The sequence below is a fragment of the Giraffa tippelskirchi genome, chromosome 9, assembly GCF_054371585.1.
Source record: "Giraffa tippelskirchi isolate mGirTip1 chromosome 9, T2T-mGirTip1v1.2.pri, whole genome shotgun sequence".
NCBI lineage: Eukaryota > Metazoa > Chordata > Mammalia > Artiodactyla > Giraffidae > Giraffa > Giraffa tippelskirchi.
Window position 1 is genome coordinate 148,835,721 of NC_137283.1, and position 15,564 is coordinate 148,851,284.

Here is a 15,564-nt window from a genome sequence, read left to right on the forward strand (position 1 = left end):
TCAGACACAGTGGAGACACAGGAACCTTTCGGCTCCGTGTGGCTGAGCTAGCTTCAGGATGGATGTTGGATGCACAAGTTTGCACACTAGAACTCGGTCACTTTGTCATACCTACTATGAGAAGTTTCAAGTAGATTTGAAATCTGTTACATTTTCATAGGAAATTTTATTGCGATGTTACTCAAAGTGCTGTTAGATTCTTGCAATATAAATTGCCATTAAGTAGTTTTCAGTGGTTATAAAAATGGCCAAAATGATTTCCCATAGCTGTGTGAGTGAACTCCTTGTTAAGAAATGACCAAAAGAGCAGCAAGAGCTCACCCTTAAAAGTTTTGCTCCCGTCTCGCTTATAGTCCTTTCAAGCATGTATCCTAATTTTTAAAAGTTATTTTTAAGTAAATAAGCCCACAGTTCTGTTTTTAAAAAATTAAGATTTTATTTGGAAATTTTGTACCAATTCAATATTTACTGTTTCCACTACCACTCTGATATTATCAATAACTACTATGAAAACACATAATAAATGCTTTTTTCGCTCAGCCTCTTCTCCTCCCACTCTGCCTCCCGTGTGCTGTGCTCGGTCGTGTCCTATTCTTTGTGACCCCATGGACTGTAGCCCATCAGGCTCCTCTGTCCATCAAATTCTGCAGGCAAGAATACTGGAGTGGGTTGCCGCTTTCTACTCCAGGGGATCTTCCCGACCCAGGGTTAGAACTCGTGTCTCCTGTGTCTCTTGCATTGGCAGGCGGATTCTTTACCATCGAGCCACCTGGGAAGCCTCGATGGCCCCCCGACCCCCGACCCCTCTGTAGAGGGACCTGTTATCGTTGTGCCACGTGGGAAGGTGCACAAGGTGGCTGTCTGCCTTCTCTCCCTAGAAGCCCTTCCCGTGTTTGTATTTTTCTTCTCTTCTCTGAGTAAATAGCCCCAGTTCCTCCAATTGATCTCATTTGTATGATTCCATTTTCAAACACTCTTCTAGTGAAGGTTCTCTTGGTTTTCATTATCCTCTGGAAGATGTGGCAACCAGAGCTGAGCACAGCTGTCCATATAGCACCTGCTGGAACAAAGGAATATGGGGCCTGTGATTTTTTTTTTTTTTTTTTTTACATTTTTATCTATTTTTGGCTCTGTTGGGTCTTCATTGCTGTGCTCAGACTTTCTCTAGCTGTGGTGAGTGGGGACTACTCTCTAGTTACAGTGTACTAGCTCTAGAGTCTAGAGCACAGTCTCAGTCATGGTGGTATATGGGCTCAGCTGCAACCCCCCTCCCACCCCACCCCCAGGGCGTGGGATCTTCCTGGACCAGGAATGGAACCAGGATTCCTTGCATTGGCATGCGGATTATTATTTTTTTTTGTAATCACATTTATTTTTGTTTATTTATCTATTTGGATTTATATATATTTGCTTACTGTCTTTTAAAACATTTATTTATTTTTAATTGAAGGATAATTGCTTTATAGTATTGTGTTGGTTTCTGCCAAACATCAACACAAATCAGCCATAGGCAAATCTATGTCCCCTCCCTCTTGAACCGCCCTCCCACCTCCCTCCCCAGGCTGGTGAATTCTTAACCACTGAACCACCAGGGAAACCCCTGGGTCTGTGATTTAGACATTAAGTGCAAATAATTCCCATGAGTGACTTGTGAAATCACTAGAATGTCAGCTCCGTGAGGGCAGCAACTGGCTTTTTCAGTGTTTATCCTTCTTGACTAGAACAGTGCTTAGCATACAGTGTATGATCAATAAATATTTTTTAAATTAAAGAATGATTAGATGGAAGAGTAAATGAAGAGACAGCGGAGAGAAGTTTTATTTATTTATTTATGGCTGCACGTGGGCTTTCCCTAGTTGCGGTGAGTGGGGGCTACTCTCCCTTGTGGGGGCTTCTCATTGCAGGGGGCTTCTCTTGTTGCAGAGCACGAGCTCTAGAGTGTGGGCTCAGTAGTTTCAGACTGGAGCCTCTAGCGTGAGGGCTCAGGAGTTGTGGCTCAGGGGTTCCACAACATGTGGAATCCTCCCAGATCAGGGATCGAACCTGTGTCCCCTGCGTTGACAGGCAGATTCTTAACCACTGGACTACCAGGGAAGTCCTAGAGAGAAATTAAAAACAAGCAGCCCCATTTAGTTGCTTTCCATCACTTTTCTCTCATGTTAATCAATCCCAATTGGCAATGAGATTACCCAGAAAACCTCTTTGTGAATGTGGATCTCTGCACATTGTTCTCACAACACTGAGGTTGGATGGACCGTCCAGAGTGGCTGGACATCATGATGTCCACCACTGGGAAGTGCAGTGGCCATTTGTATTTGGTATCAGTAAGCTAAATTGAATTATACAACTTTTAAAAAGGATGATTAAAATATCTTTATGACACTGTGCCTTTTAATATTTACACTTATATGACACGAGACACTGTGTTAGTTTTATTCATAGAATGAACATGTGCATGCTTCTACCATGACACATGTCGTTGAAATGATCTATTGTCATTGCCACGGTCTAGGTTTTATCCCTGTCTCTGCAAGATCGGAGAAGGCAATGGCACCCCACTCCAGTACTCTTGCCTGGAAAATCCCGTGGACAGAGGAGCCTGGTAGGCTGCAGTCCATGGGGACACTAAGAGTCGGACACGACTGAGTGACTTCACTTTCACTTTTCACTTTCATGCATTGGAGAAGGAAATGGCAACCCACTCCAGTGTTCTTGCCTGGAGAATCCCAGGGACAGGGAAGCCTGGTGGGCTGCCGTCTATGGGGTCGCACAGAGTCGGACACGACTGAAGCGACTTAGCAGCAGCAGCAGCTCTGCAAGATGCTTAGTGCCTGTTCTGTACTCAACGCTGTTCAAGTTGTAGCCTGAAAGATCTAGTGCATCATCTCCTAAGACAGTTTAGAAGTTAAACTACCTCGTTTGAAATGAGGCTTGAGAGCACCAAGCTTGACACTCTTAGATTCAAATTATCCTTGATTTTAACCAGTTCATCTAACGTTTACTAACACCCGTGTGTTTTACCACAGCCAGGCATCATGATGGCAGAATGTATCTGCTTTCTCCCCAAAGTGAGTTCTGCCCCCGTCCTGGGTCCTGGGTACTGCCAGTCGGTAGGGGGTGGGGGCATGTGCATTTCATGGATGTCTCCTTGAGAGGCCCCTCGTTTTACACTAGGGGATCTCAGGCTTGCCTACAACTTTGCTGAAGTTAAAGCACTTGGAGGACAATTCTGTATGGACCTGGTCAAGGAGATCTAGTGTACTCTCGGCCAGAATTCAGAGGAGAAATTCTCACTCACAGGAATAGTCCTGTATCTTTTGACTTACCTTGTGCTATGTGCTTAGTTGCTTCAGTTGTGTCTGACTCTTTGCGACCCTATGGACTGTAGCCCACTAGGCTCCTCTGTCCGTGGAATTCTCCAGGCAAGATGGGTAAGGTCAATCTTTAACTGATCAAGTCTTTTTCGCATTAAACATTAGAAAGCTTAGCCCCTTCAAATGTGTGGTCTCCATAACCTGTATTTTATGAACTAATGTAATTCATGGACTGGTTTTAATATAGAATCTTGATTTTTCTCCCTCTTTGTATCATTTACGTTAGTCTTTTATCTTTATCCTGTAACATTGCACTTAAGTTTCATAAGCCATTCTAAGTCATTTTTGCAACATGGAGAGGTCTAATAAATATGTAACAAATGCCTGGAGAACATGGGCTAAGACAGCAAGGAGACTCACCACAGGGCAGTAATGGCTAGGTAGAAATCTCCACTTTTCTTTCTTTCTTATCACTGCTTCTAGACATTTACTGATCTGTTAATTATGGTTAGGCTTTAAAGTTGCAGTCAGTGGAATAGCATTCAACTGTGGGGAAAAAAAGTTTTTTTCCTTGGGACCTTTCTTCTTTGATGTGGTGGGATGGAGTAGTTTTCCATTCACTTTCACTCACTAGAAAAAATTTTATATGCTAGGCTATGAGTTTATTTATAGGAGCCTGAAAATGACGAACGCTTCCTGTTTCACCGGTGAACGATTTAGATGAAACAAGACATGACAAGGTATGGGGCCAGGCTGAGAACACACAGGCCACTGCAGATTTTACCTTAAGAGTGATTAAATACCGCCTGTTCTTTTTAAGTTCTTACAGATCTAAGTTGTAGATCATTTTGAGGGTATTTGCTGAATTGCTTTTACTTACTGATGTAACTCCCTGCAACCCGAAAGAAGTCTTAAAGCATGGAAATACATGTTCCAGTCAGTGAGACCTGAAACAGAAATCAGTGGAAGAGTCAGAATCACTGGCAAAGTAAACAAGTTTAAGCAGATCAAACCAATAGATAGCCCTAAAGCACTTCTCATGAGCAGAGAGCCTGTGAAAGACTTTGGAGAGAAACACCCATAAGAAGAGGGACCCGTCTTGTTCATTGCTGTCTCTTTAGCACTTCATATGGGACCTGGTGCATAATCAGTGCTGAATAATTTTTGTTGAAGTGTGTTTATGCAAACACACTCTCGATGTGTCTATGTCTGTGTGTCTGTCTGCCTGTGGGTACAGTGAGTCTCTGATAAGAGGGCATTTATGGTCTAGTTGAGGGAATAACTAGACCCTGTGCTTCCCATGTGGCTCAGATAGTAAAGCATCTGCCTGCAATGCAGGAGACCTGGGTTTGATCCCTGGGTCAGGAAGATCCCCTGGAGAAGGAAATGGCAATCCACTCCAGTACTCTTGCCTGGAAAATTCCATGGATGGAGGATCCTGGTGGACTACAGTCCATGAGGTCGCAAAGAATCAGACATGACTGAGCGACTTCCCTTTCTTTGAGGGAGTAAAATAAAGTGAGCAGAAGGGTGTGTGTCTGCTAAGTCGCTTCAGTCGTGTCCGACTCTTTGTGACCCCACGGACTGTAGCTCACCAGGCTCTTCTGTCCCTGGGATTCTCCAGGCAAGAATACCGGAGTGGGTTGCCATGCCCTCCTTCAGAATATCTTCCTGCCCTAGGGATTGAACCTTCGTCTCTTTGTTTCCTGCATTGGTAGGCAGGTTATTCACCACTAGCGCCACCTGGGAAGCCCCAAGCCGAAGAGTACCTCCACATAAGGACCCTCAGACATAGTGTTTAAGACAGCTGGGCAGGGAAGGTTTAAGGAGAGATGGATTTGTAGCTGGAGCTGAAGGATAACTAGGGTTTGGGTGGACAGGAAGCAGCAGGACATTCTAGGTAGTCATGAGCAAAAGTGAAACACTAGGAAAGCATCCACTCAGAGGACAGTGGACCCAGCACCCAATCTCTAAGAAGAGGGTTTATGATTTGACCAGTTGGCTCAATGGGTTGCTCCTTCAGAAATGTGACCTTTATCCTGTCTGCACTGTGTTTCCACATTTTGGGAAAGATTTTGGAACATAGACGTGACACAGAGTACAAAGCCCTGTGCTTCTCACATTGATGTGGGCATACAGATCACCTGAGGATCTTGGTAAAATGCAGATTTTGATGCAGGAGGAGGGAAGTGGGGCCCAAGACTGCCCAACCAACTTCCAGGTGATTCTAATGCTTGTGATGATGTTGTTCAGTCGTGTCTGACTCTGCGATCCCACAAACTGCAGCACGCCAGGCTTCCCTGTCCTTCACTATCTCCCGGAGCTTTCTCAAACTCATGTCCATTGAGCCGGTGATGCCATCCCACCATCTCATCCTCTGTCACCCCCTCCTTCTCCTGCCCTCAATCTTTCCCAGCTTGAGGGTTTTTTTCCAATGAGTGGGCTCTCTGCATCAGGTGGCCAAAGGATTGGAACTTCAGCTTCAGCATCAGTCCTTCCAATGAATATTCAGCGTTGATTTCCTTTAGGATTGATCAAGGAGACTGGTTTGATCTCCTCGCTCATGATGCATGAAGCACTTTAAATACCAAAGACAAAGCATTAGGATTTCAAGGTTTATTGGACAGTGGTGCTTGAGTGGGCATGACACTGCTCCATCCTGGGGTTTCAGAGTAAGAAAGGAACTTGAAGACAATCAAATGGTGTGTTTATCTTTTGTTGCCATTGGAAAAACCAAATAAAATAAAACTGAGATCTAAAGTGGGAGCCAGATTGGGACATAATTCTACCGGCTCCAAGTCAGCATCTCCCACTCTGCTACGCCTTGTGGTCCAGGTCTGTGAGGGGGACGGCAAAGAAGCTGGTGTCTGAGAGCAGATGTGTTGGCTGTGAGAAGGCAGAAGCAGCATCTCCTAATGTGATGGGAGTGAGAAAACTCCCATGAAAACAGTGAGGTGTAAAACCTGGTAGAATGAACACATGCCACATTGATAGGCTGGAATGGAGGAGTCAGACAAGAGGGGAGGATACGTGGCCAGCAGGGAGATACCATCACTTCAGTCTTCCTATCAAGTGATGGATGCCACATGTGTCTTTTTTTTTATTAATTAAATTATTTATTTGGCTGTGCTAGGGCTTAGTTGTGATATGTGGGATCTTTAGTTAAGGCATGTGGGATCTAGTTCCCTGACCAGGAATCGAACCCAGGCCTCCTGCATTGAGAGTGTGGAGTCTTAGCCACTGGACCACCAGGGAAGTCCCCATCAACCACCAGCAGCACCTTTGCCCGGCAATTCAGAACTTTGTTGCTGCCATTCATTGAATACATTGATAAGAGCCTGTGGCATTTCACTTGTAACTGAAAGTTGTAAGCACACATCCCTCTCGCTTTTTTCCATCTTCCTCTTCCTGTACCCGAGGTGGAGGAGGAGAACTTGGCGCTAAGCGAGGCTGGTGGGCTCCCGATGTTCTTCCTCCCTGCTTTGGGAACAAGCAGACAGGTTTATCCCTCTTGCTTTCTCAGCTGTGAAGTTCCTTTGGCTTCCAGCACTGCTGGCATTAAGGGAGGGAGAGGTGTGGATTTCCACAAAAAATGAAAGCGAAGTTGGTGTGGGAGTGAGGGCCAGGGACTTGTTTTCCAGGCCCTATTCTGCCCTGAGTGGGTACAATTCCACAGACGTTGGTATATTGCACAGCGAGTGTAGTGCTTCAGAGTGAAAACCCAGCCAGAAGGTCAGAACTTTAGTTTCTTATTTGACCTCGACTGGTGTGACTGCTTTCCCAGTGGCTCAGACGGTAAAGCGACTACCTGTAATGCGGGAGACCGGGTTCAATCCCTGGGTTGGGAAGATCCCCTGGAGAAGGAAACGGCAACCCACTCCAGTACTCTTGCCTGGAAAATTCCATGGATGGAGGAGCCTGGTAGGCTACAGTCCATGGGGCCGAAAAGAGTCGGACACGACTGAGCAACTTCACTGGTTGGTTCACTGGTGTGACCACAGAGTGTGTGTGTGTATGTGTGTTGCCCATGTGTGAGTGTGTGTGCACTTGGCCAAGCAGGTGGAAACACACACGTGCTCTCATGTTTTGGTCTTAGGAAACCATTTATGTCATCTTGAAACATTTTTCTTTTTTTGCTTCTGTGTTTGACATGGGCTTCCCAGGTGGTGCTAGTGGTAAAGAACCCACCTGCCAATGCTGGAGACAAAGGGAGGTGAGTTTGATCCCCGGCTCGGGAAGATCCCCTGGAGGAGAACATGGCAACCCACTCCAGTATTCTTGCCTGGAGAATCCCATGGACAGAGAAGCCTGGCAGGTTATGGTCTGTAGCGTTGCAGAGTCAGACATGACTAAAGCAACTTAGCATGCATGCGCATACATGTTAGGCATAATAAACATTCAGGGAATTGTTTCCAGAAATTGTCCAATTTGACAAGAAACGGATATGAGGCTTTTCCCTCTAGTAATTTTTTTGTCATCTAATTCCTTTCTTAAAAAAACTATATAGTACTATGGTTTAGTTTCTTTCAGTCAAACTATGAATATGAGATTATTTCTAAAATCATCACAGACCTTTATTGTTAAATATAAGCTGCTTGCATAGCTTTATGACATTAGTTATTAAGAATTTTTAAACTTCAAGAAAGTGTTTTAAACAGGGCCTGGCCTAATTTGAGAAATTAAGTTTTGATATTTCTTAAGTTTTTGATTGTTGAGATAAAACTAAAGTTATTATCAGATTTAATTTTTTAGAATAGTTATTATGCTTAAAAATATAAAAGTATTATCTGCTTTCACACTTAATACAGAAGCCTTTGCAGGAATAATCATTGGTGTTTACACCAATTCAGAAATACATAAGCCATTGCAGAAATAATCAATCATTGGTGTTTAAGAATCCTTCTAATGAATGCCCTGGAAGTTTAGTGGTTAGAATTCCACACTTTCACTACTGAGTCTGTCACTGTTTTCATTTTTCCCCAATCTATTTGCCATGAAGTGATGGGACCAGATGCCATGATCTTCGTTTTTTGAATGTTGAGTTTTAAATCAGCTTTTTCACTCTCCTCTCTCACCTTCATCAAGAGGCTCGTTAGTTCCTCTTCTCTTTGTGCCATTAAGATGGTGTCACTCCCCTCTTTCAGTTTAGTTCAGTTGCTCAGTCGTGTCCAACTCTTTACAAGCCCATGGACTGCAGCATGCCAGGCTTCCCTGTCCATCACCAACTCCTGGAGCTTGCTCAAATTCATGTCCATTGAGTCGGCGATGCCATCTGACCATCTCATCCTCTGTCGTCCCCTTCTCCTGCCTTCTATCTTTCCCAGCATTAGGGTCTTTTCCAATGAGTTAGTTCTTTGCATCAGGTGGCCGAAGTATTGGAGCTTCAGCTTCAGCATCCAATGAATATTTAGGACTGATTTCCTTTAGGATTGACTGGTTTGATCTCCTTGAAGTCCAAGAGGCTCTCAAGAGTCTTCAACACATAGTTCAAAAGCATCAGTTCTTCGGCGCTCAGCTTTCTTTATAGTCCAACTCTCACATCCATACATGACTACTGGAAAAACCATAGCTTATTCCCCTCATTACACTGGCTGAATTAGGAGCGGAGAAGGGGGCAGCCTAAACTGGAAACTGGACAGGGAACGAGGATGTCAGGGAGCCTTTCTCTGCCCGTTCTTTTTTGTTTTTTATTTTAATAGTTCTTTTAATTTTTTTAAAATTGAAGTATAGTTGATTTACAATGTCATGTTAGTTACTGGTGTACCACAAAGTGATCCAGTTATATGTGTGTGTGTGTGTTTATGTATTCCAAAAAATATAAACCATTATGGTTTATCACAGGATATTGAATATAGTTCCCTGTGCTGTACAGTAGGACCTTTTTTAATGTATTTTATATATAATGGTGTGTATCTGTTAATCCCAAGCTCCTAATTTATTCCTCCTTCCCTCCCTTTTACATAACCTTAAATTTTCTTTCTATGAGTCTGTTTCTGTTTTGTAAATAGGTCTATTTGTATCATTTTTGTAGATTTCACATATAAGTGATATCATAAGGTATTTGACTTTCTCTACCTGACTTACTTGACTTAGAATTATAATCTCTAGGTCCATCCATGTTGCTGCACATTCTCTGCCCACTCTGACCTGAATCCATCCTTCTTTATTATGTAAGCAATACCCCTTATTGCTGCATACATGTATACATACATGTGTGCATACAGCACTAGTGATGGTGCTCTTTCTGCCTGGCTCTTTCACACTCTTTCATTTCACATTGTGCAGTGGAAGAAATCTATTTTTTTTTTTTAGTGCTAAACAGAATAAAAAATTGTCCAGCACTTTTTCCTCAAGTGTGTATGACACATTTCCAAACTTGTTTCATGCTCTGCACAGAAGGTGTTTTATCCAACTGTACATCAGCTTTATCTCTTTATTGTGATGTTCTATTTCTTAGACTCGATGGTGGGTCCACATGGGTTTCATCATATTCACAAGTGCATGACAGAATGGTAGTCTTTTGCATGTTTGTCATTAATATCACGTGACATCTATCAATATCATAATGGTAGAATTTTGCCAAATAGCCCAATCTGTTTTCTCACCAAACATCATATGAGTCCTTAACTTAGTGGGTACTTTTACAAGCTTCTCCTAACTTGTATAGTATTTTTACTTTAGGGTGTATTTAGTCTAAGAAACCCCTCATTATAGTGGTGACTGTCTCTCCTTGAGAGATGAAATTAATAACGTTTGCTCTGAATCACATTATTTGTGGCATACTCTGCGAGTGGAAAAGCACTAGAAACAATCACAGTGCGACATCTCCTGTTCAACACATTCTGTTCTTGATAAAACAGATGTTCTGCATGGAAACTAACTGGGTCCATTATTTTAATGGGGTGAATTGTAATACATTACACATCAAACTCACACCCCCAACCAATTTCCTAAGTAGTTACAGCACAGTCACATGTCTATTATAAGTGACAAACTAACACGTGAAAATGAATTGTTTAGAGTATTAGTTCCAGATCATCAAACATTTAATATGATTGTTAACAAGCATCAGCTTAGTATGCAGGAATGGGTACGTTTTGCATAATAAACCATAAATATTTTGTTTATTATGTGGAGTAACAAATGATGCACCAATAATAAAATTTATTAGAAAACTGCAAATAAAAATGTATAATAAAAGCAGGTAATTTCTTATCATGGTCTGCATTATCTTGTAAGTAGAGACTTGGAGTATCAAGAAAGTTAAGAACGGAGGACAGGAAGAGTTGAATCAGTTACTTTGTGTTGATGGGTATGGGGTTGGGTGCTAGAAGGACAATTTCAGAGAAAATTTCAGAGGAACTAATAGAGTTGTGTCATAATTCTTAGGCTTCCATACCAACTCCTGAATGGGAAGACTTAGGATGAAAAAATTGCAAACTATACCTTTGCTTACTTCCTACAGGTGAAGTTTGTAAATTTCTCTATGCATTGATGTTAAAAGTTTTGATATCAGGGCATCAGATTGGTTTCTAAGCACCAAGAACCTCCAAAATACATATCCCTTTTGTTGATTGCACTTGAGTCTGACATCATACCAATCAGACTTGGAATGTAACTCAAACATTTCTATACATTGTTTTGCAACAAAATATATATTTGATCATTATAAACAAAAGTGGTAATACAAACCAGGAGAATGTTAACTAGAGAGAATTTCAGTGGGACTTCACACCACTCTAATATTTTTTCATAACAAATGAGGTCCTGGAACTGGAGTCGAGTGGGTTGCCAGTCCATTAAAACAGTTTTCTCCCGTGGTCTGCTTGTCCACATCACCCCATTCTCAGATGTAACCATCCAACGCTCTTATTTTGTCTTATATATCTGTACCGGATTCCTGTTACCTTGTTTACATTTATACTTTTGTTTTGAGTTACATTACATTGCTGCATTTTAAAATATTGGTCTAGATTTATAATTGCGCTAAAGATGAAATAGGCAACTGAAAAAAAAAAGCAATGAGATGCAAGTGAGAATTTGTAATTTAATATGATCTTTGCCCATTTCCTGAATATTAGCTGACTAATGTTAACTGAGAAAACTGTCTTCATATGGTACCCATAGTCCTGAAGAAGATGGTGATCTTTAAGAACAAAATAGGATTATCGAAAAACTTTAATTTGATATTTCAAGCTTGCATAATGTTGGTGATATTACTCCTTACTCTAAAACTGCTCATTTTCCTGCTTATGACTTACTGATCAGCCGGGGACCACCCTGGACTTGGACCACACTTTGGTGTGAACCTTTGCTTTAGCACCTATTTAGATTTAAAGTTTTTCTCTAGTTATGGGAAAATATCAGTGTGGTGCTCTGTTTACTAGTATAACTCATTTTTCTTTAGTATGCCATAACACTTCTAATAATGTCATTATCCTATTTATTTCAATATATTTTTTAATCACAGGTAACTGGTGTATCTTTTTTTTTCTTTCAAAGGGGTACAGTTTTTCAGAACTATGAAATGAGAGGATTATCCTCTGTGACTTTATCTCTAAAATCCTTTGAATCCCCTGCCTCTTCTTTATGACTTCATGACACAAATGGATCACAGTAAATTCTGTGTCTTTGGAACGGCCTAGTCTCATCCGGAAAATCATTTTACCATTAACTCTCCATACTCTTCAGTTAGATTGTGCTTTTCTCTTCTGCAATAAAATTGTCACCAGTGTCAAGCGATGTAATTGGGAAAACAGTTCACTTTTAAAAGGCTAGGGCTCTCATTTAAAACAGTTTTTTTCAGAAAATCTGTTTATCTCCTCCCACTGTAACCTAGCATTTCCCAACTCTCCCCCATCTCTTCTTACACATTATGTGTCTTTTCTGCTGTGTGCCACGTTTGGGAATCTCATTAAACCAGCATCTGTTCTGTTTTAGGAGAAACCCGAAGCCAGCCCCACGTCACTTCAGCTGCGGTCCCAGATCGAAGTAAGCACAGTGACTTTAATCATCTATTTTTGCTTCTGTCTTTTTTTTAAAAATGGTATTATGTAAAAATGAGATGAAGCCTGCTGTTCTGCCTGCACTGATCCTATGAATCTTCTCTCCTAGGAGTCGCTTGGCTTCTCTAGCGCCGTGTCAACACCAGAAGTGGAAAGAAAGTAAGTTTTCCTCCTTCTGTCCTGGAGCAGAATTTCTAAGGTGTCTTTTAGGTCCTTTCTGACGGAAATGGGATAGGTGATTGTACTCGTCCTATGTATGTACTGTGGAACGTGAAGCTATTTTCCTTGCCTGTGTGTGTGTGTGCGCGTGTGAGTGTGTGTGTGTGTACATGTATGTAGGTGGATGAGTGTATTCTGTAATTCAATTGGTGATGCCCAAGGATTCTGCAAAGTGTTATTGATTTGACACTCCTTGTTGTAAGTGAACCCGAAATATCTGAAAGTGAGCGTGGAGAAAAGGAAGAGACAGCTAAATCAACCAAAATGGTTTTCTTCTTTTACACTGGTTTTTGATGCACCTTGCTTTGGAGTGTGTGTGTGTGTGTATGTGTGTGTGTGTGTGTGTGTTAGTCTCTCAGTTGTGTCCAACTCTTTGCGACCCCATGGACTGTAGCCTGCCAGGCTTCTCAGTTCATGGAATTCTTCAAGCAAGAATACTGGAGTGGGTGGCCATGCCCTGCTCCAGGGGATCTTCCTGATCCAGGGATCGAACCCGTGTCTCCTGCATTGCAGGCAGATTCTTTACCACTGAGCCACCTTAAAACAAGAATAAACACTTGTCACAGAAGATGGTAAATGTTCACTAACCTTTCCTGTTAAAGGTAGTACTTTTGGCTTACTTGTCCTAACTTGGACCCTGTAATCTTGACTCTCATGGAAGATAATTCTATGTTATAGTTTATATTTCCAGTATTTCTTTTAGGTCACTTAAGGAAAAAAAAAAAAAAGCAAATTGTTTTTTCTTTCCCTTTTCTACTTTATTCCATCATAATTACGCTAAAAGGTTCTATTTATGATCTTCTGAGGTAAAGAAATTTTGAGAAAAGTCCGCATCTTTAAACAGACACTTCCTCTGGCACAGAGCCACTTAGACTGTTTGAGGCCAAGGGAGGCGTAGAAGTGGTTTAGGCGTCAAAAGTATTTCTGGAATGAAAAGCACACTTTAGGTGAGCGTGTGTGTGCTTTACAGCACAGCTCTGCCTAATCCGTCCACGTGTGTGTGCCGCTGGCATGGATGCGGCTTCCAGGAGCAGAGGCTGCTGTGCCAAAGCTTCAGTCTCACTGAGCGGATTCGGTTTCAGGCCCGGGGAACGTTGGGGGTGATGAGCAAAAGAAATCTCAGGCCGTTGCCCCCTCAAGGTTGAAAGATAAATGTGCCATAAGCATGAATTTCCGTTGTCTTAGTTGCATGTATTCTCCTGGGGACTTAGCAGTGTGGAGGCTGAAATAGCCAAGAGATTTGAGTTGACCTCGGTTTTGAAATTGGAGGTGTGGTGATGTTGAACTGAAGGTGGGCAGAAGCTCTGAATGAGAGGCTGTGGGCTCCTCTGACCTGTGGGCTACCTCTGTGTCGTGATTCAGCCTGAGAACTCAGGTGATCTCTCAATCTCTGAATCTACCAGGGGACAAGAAATGTTTGCCTTTCCTCGTAAGAGGAAGTGACTCACCAAATTTATACTCATCTTAGTTAGGCTGGTGTTTCTTCTTCCCCTCAATTGTGGGTAGTCATTCTTTCCGTGTTTATGTGCTCCACTTAGTAAAATGTGGCATGGCTCTTGTGGTCCAGAGATAGACTAACAGCCTCCTGAGGTTAACAAATTTCTCTCGCTCTCTCTCTCTCACTCTCTCTCTCTCTCACACACACAGCTGTTGACAAGCCCCAGCCTCCCCATCTGTCATATAGGCATTTTGCTTATGTTCTAGTAAATTGTTGTTGTTGTTGTTGTTTAGTCGTGTCCGACTCTTCTGCAACCCCATGGAGTGTAGCCCTCCAGGCTCCTCTGTCCATGGGATTTCCCAGGCAAGAAAACTGGAGTGAGTTACCATTTCCTTCTCCAGAGAATCTTCCCGACCCAGGGATCAGACTTGCGTCTCCTGTGTTGGCAGGCAGGTTCTTTACCACTGAATCACACAGGAAGCCCATGTTCTAGTAAATGATTTACTTAAATTCAGTTGTTTCTAAATAATTTGAAGGTTTCCATACATCTTTTCCTCCATTTCCCTTTTAATGGTTTTTTAAAACTATAATACTTTTTTAATTATAAAAAAAATCTTTTGAAACGAATTTTAATTTACAGAAAAGTTTCAAGAATTTTGTGATGAGCTCCCATGTGACATCTACTTTGACTCACCGATTTGTATGCTTTAGCTCTCTCTTCTATACACTCCTGTGTGCTTGCAAATACTTCGGAATGCAAAATCCTGCTATTCTGCAAATGAAGATGCTTGCTGGTAACTTTGCAGGCCCTGGAAGATGACCTGGCAAACCAGTTGGTTGTGTCTGGTTAGTGACTACAAAGTATCTGCCAACCATAATACCCTTCTGAGTCAGCAGTGTTGTTTAATAGGCTGAAGGTTTCTTCTACTTTTTTATTCAAAAGGCAAGAGAACTCAGTAAACAAAAGTGGACAGATCAATGGCAGCACAACCTTAGAAGCAGAGGCATAGGTGACAACAGGAAATGTGGGAGCTGAGATGTTGGCCCTGGGCGCTCCTGCCTTCCAGAGCCACTGTCTCCTCCCCACACAGTTGTCTCAGGAGCCTCAGCACTCCTGTCCTTCCTTCTCCCCCAGTGAAAACTTGTTCTAAGGAAGGTATCAGGCATTAATTATAATGCAGATCATCACCTCTCTCAGTGATATTTTGTATTTAACAGGACTTAAAGTCTTCAAGTTGCAGTAATAAAGCTCTGGCCAGAAAAGACCCGGGAGGTGGGTTATGTGGGGGAGACTAGCAGTGAGAATTCTGATGTACCTGGAAGGATAGCATCTGAGCACCCTGACAGGTCAAGCTCCTTGGACTCTGGTCTCTAGACATGTCGTGTTAGCCTCTTCGTCGTGTCCGACTCTGTGATTCCACGGACTGTAGCCCCCCAGGCTCCTCTGTCCATGGAATTCTCCAGGCAAGAATACTGGAGTGGGTAGCCATTCCTTTCTCTAGGGTATCTTCCCGACCCAGGGACTGAACCTGGGTCTCTTGCATTGCAGGCAGATTCTTTACCATCTGAGATATGCAGGACCTGCCTG

General features: G+C 42.4%; 1 protein-coding gene across 2 annotated transcripts in view; it reads left to right on the forward strand.

The window, feature by feature from the left end:
* Positions 1-15,564, forward strand: part of SASH1 (SAM and SH3 domain containing 1) — a 188,996-nt gene that overhangs the window by 74,859 nt on the left and 98,573 nt on the right. For both annotated transcript variants that reach the window (XM_081529916.1, XM_081529917.1), the window contains exons 3-4: positions 12,255-12,305; positions 12,429-12,478. In XM_081529916.1, coding sequence (XP_081386042.1) covers positions 12,255-12,305; positions 12,429-12,478 — 101 coding nt within the window. The remainder of the gene's footprint in view (positions 1-12,254; positions 12,306-12,428; positions 12,479-15,564) is intronic.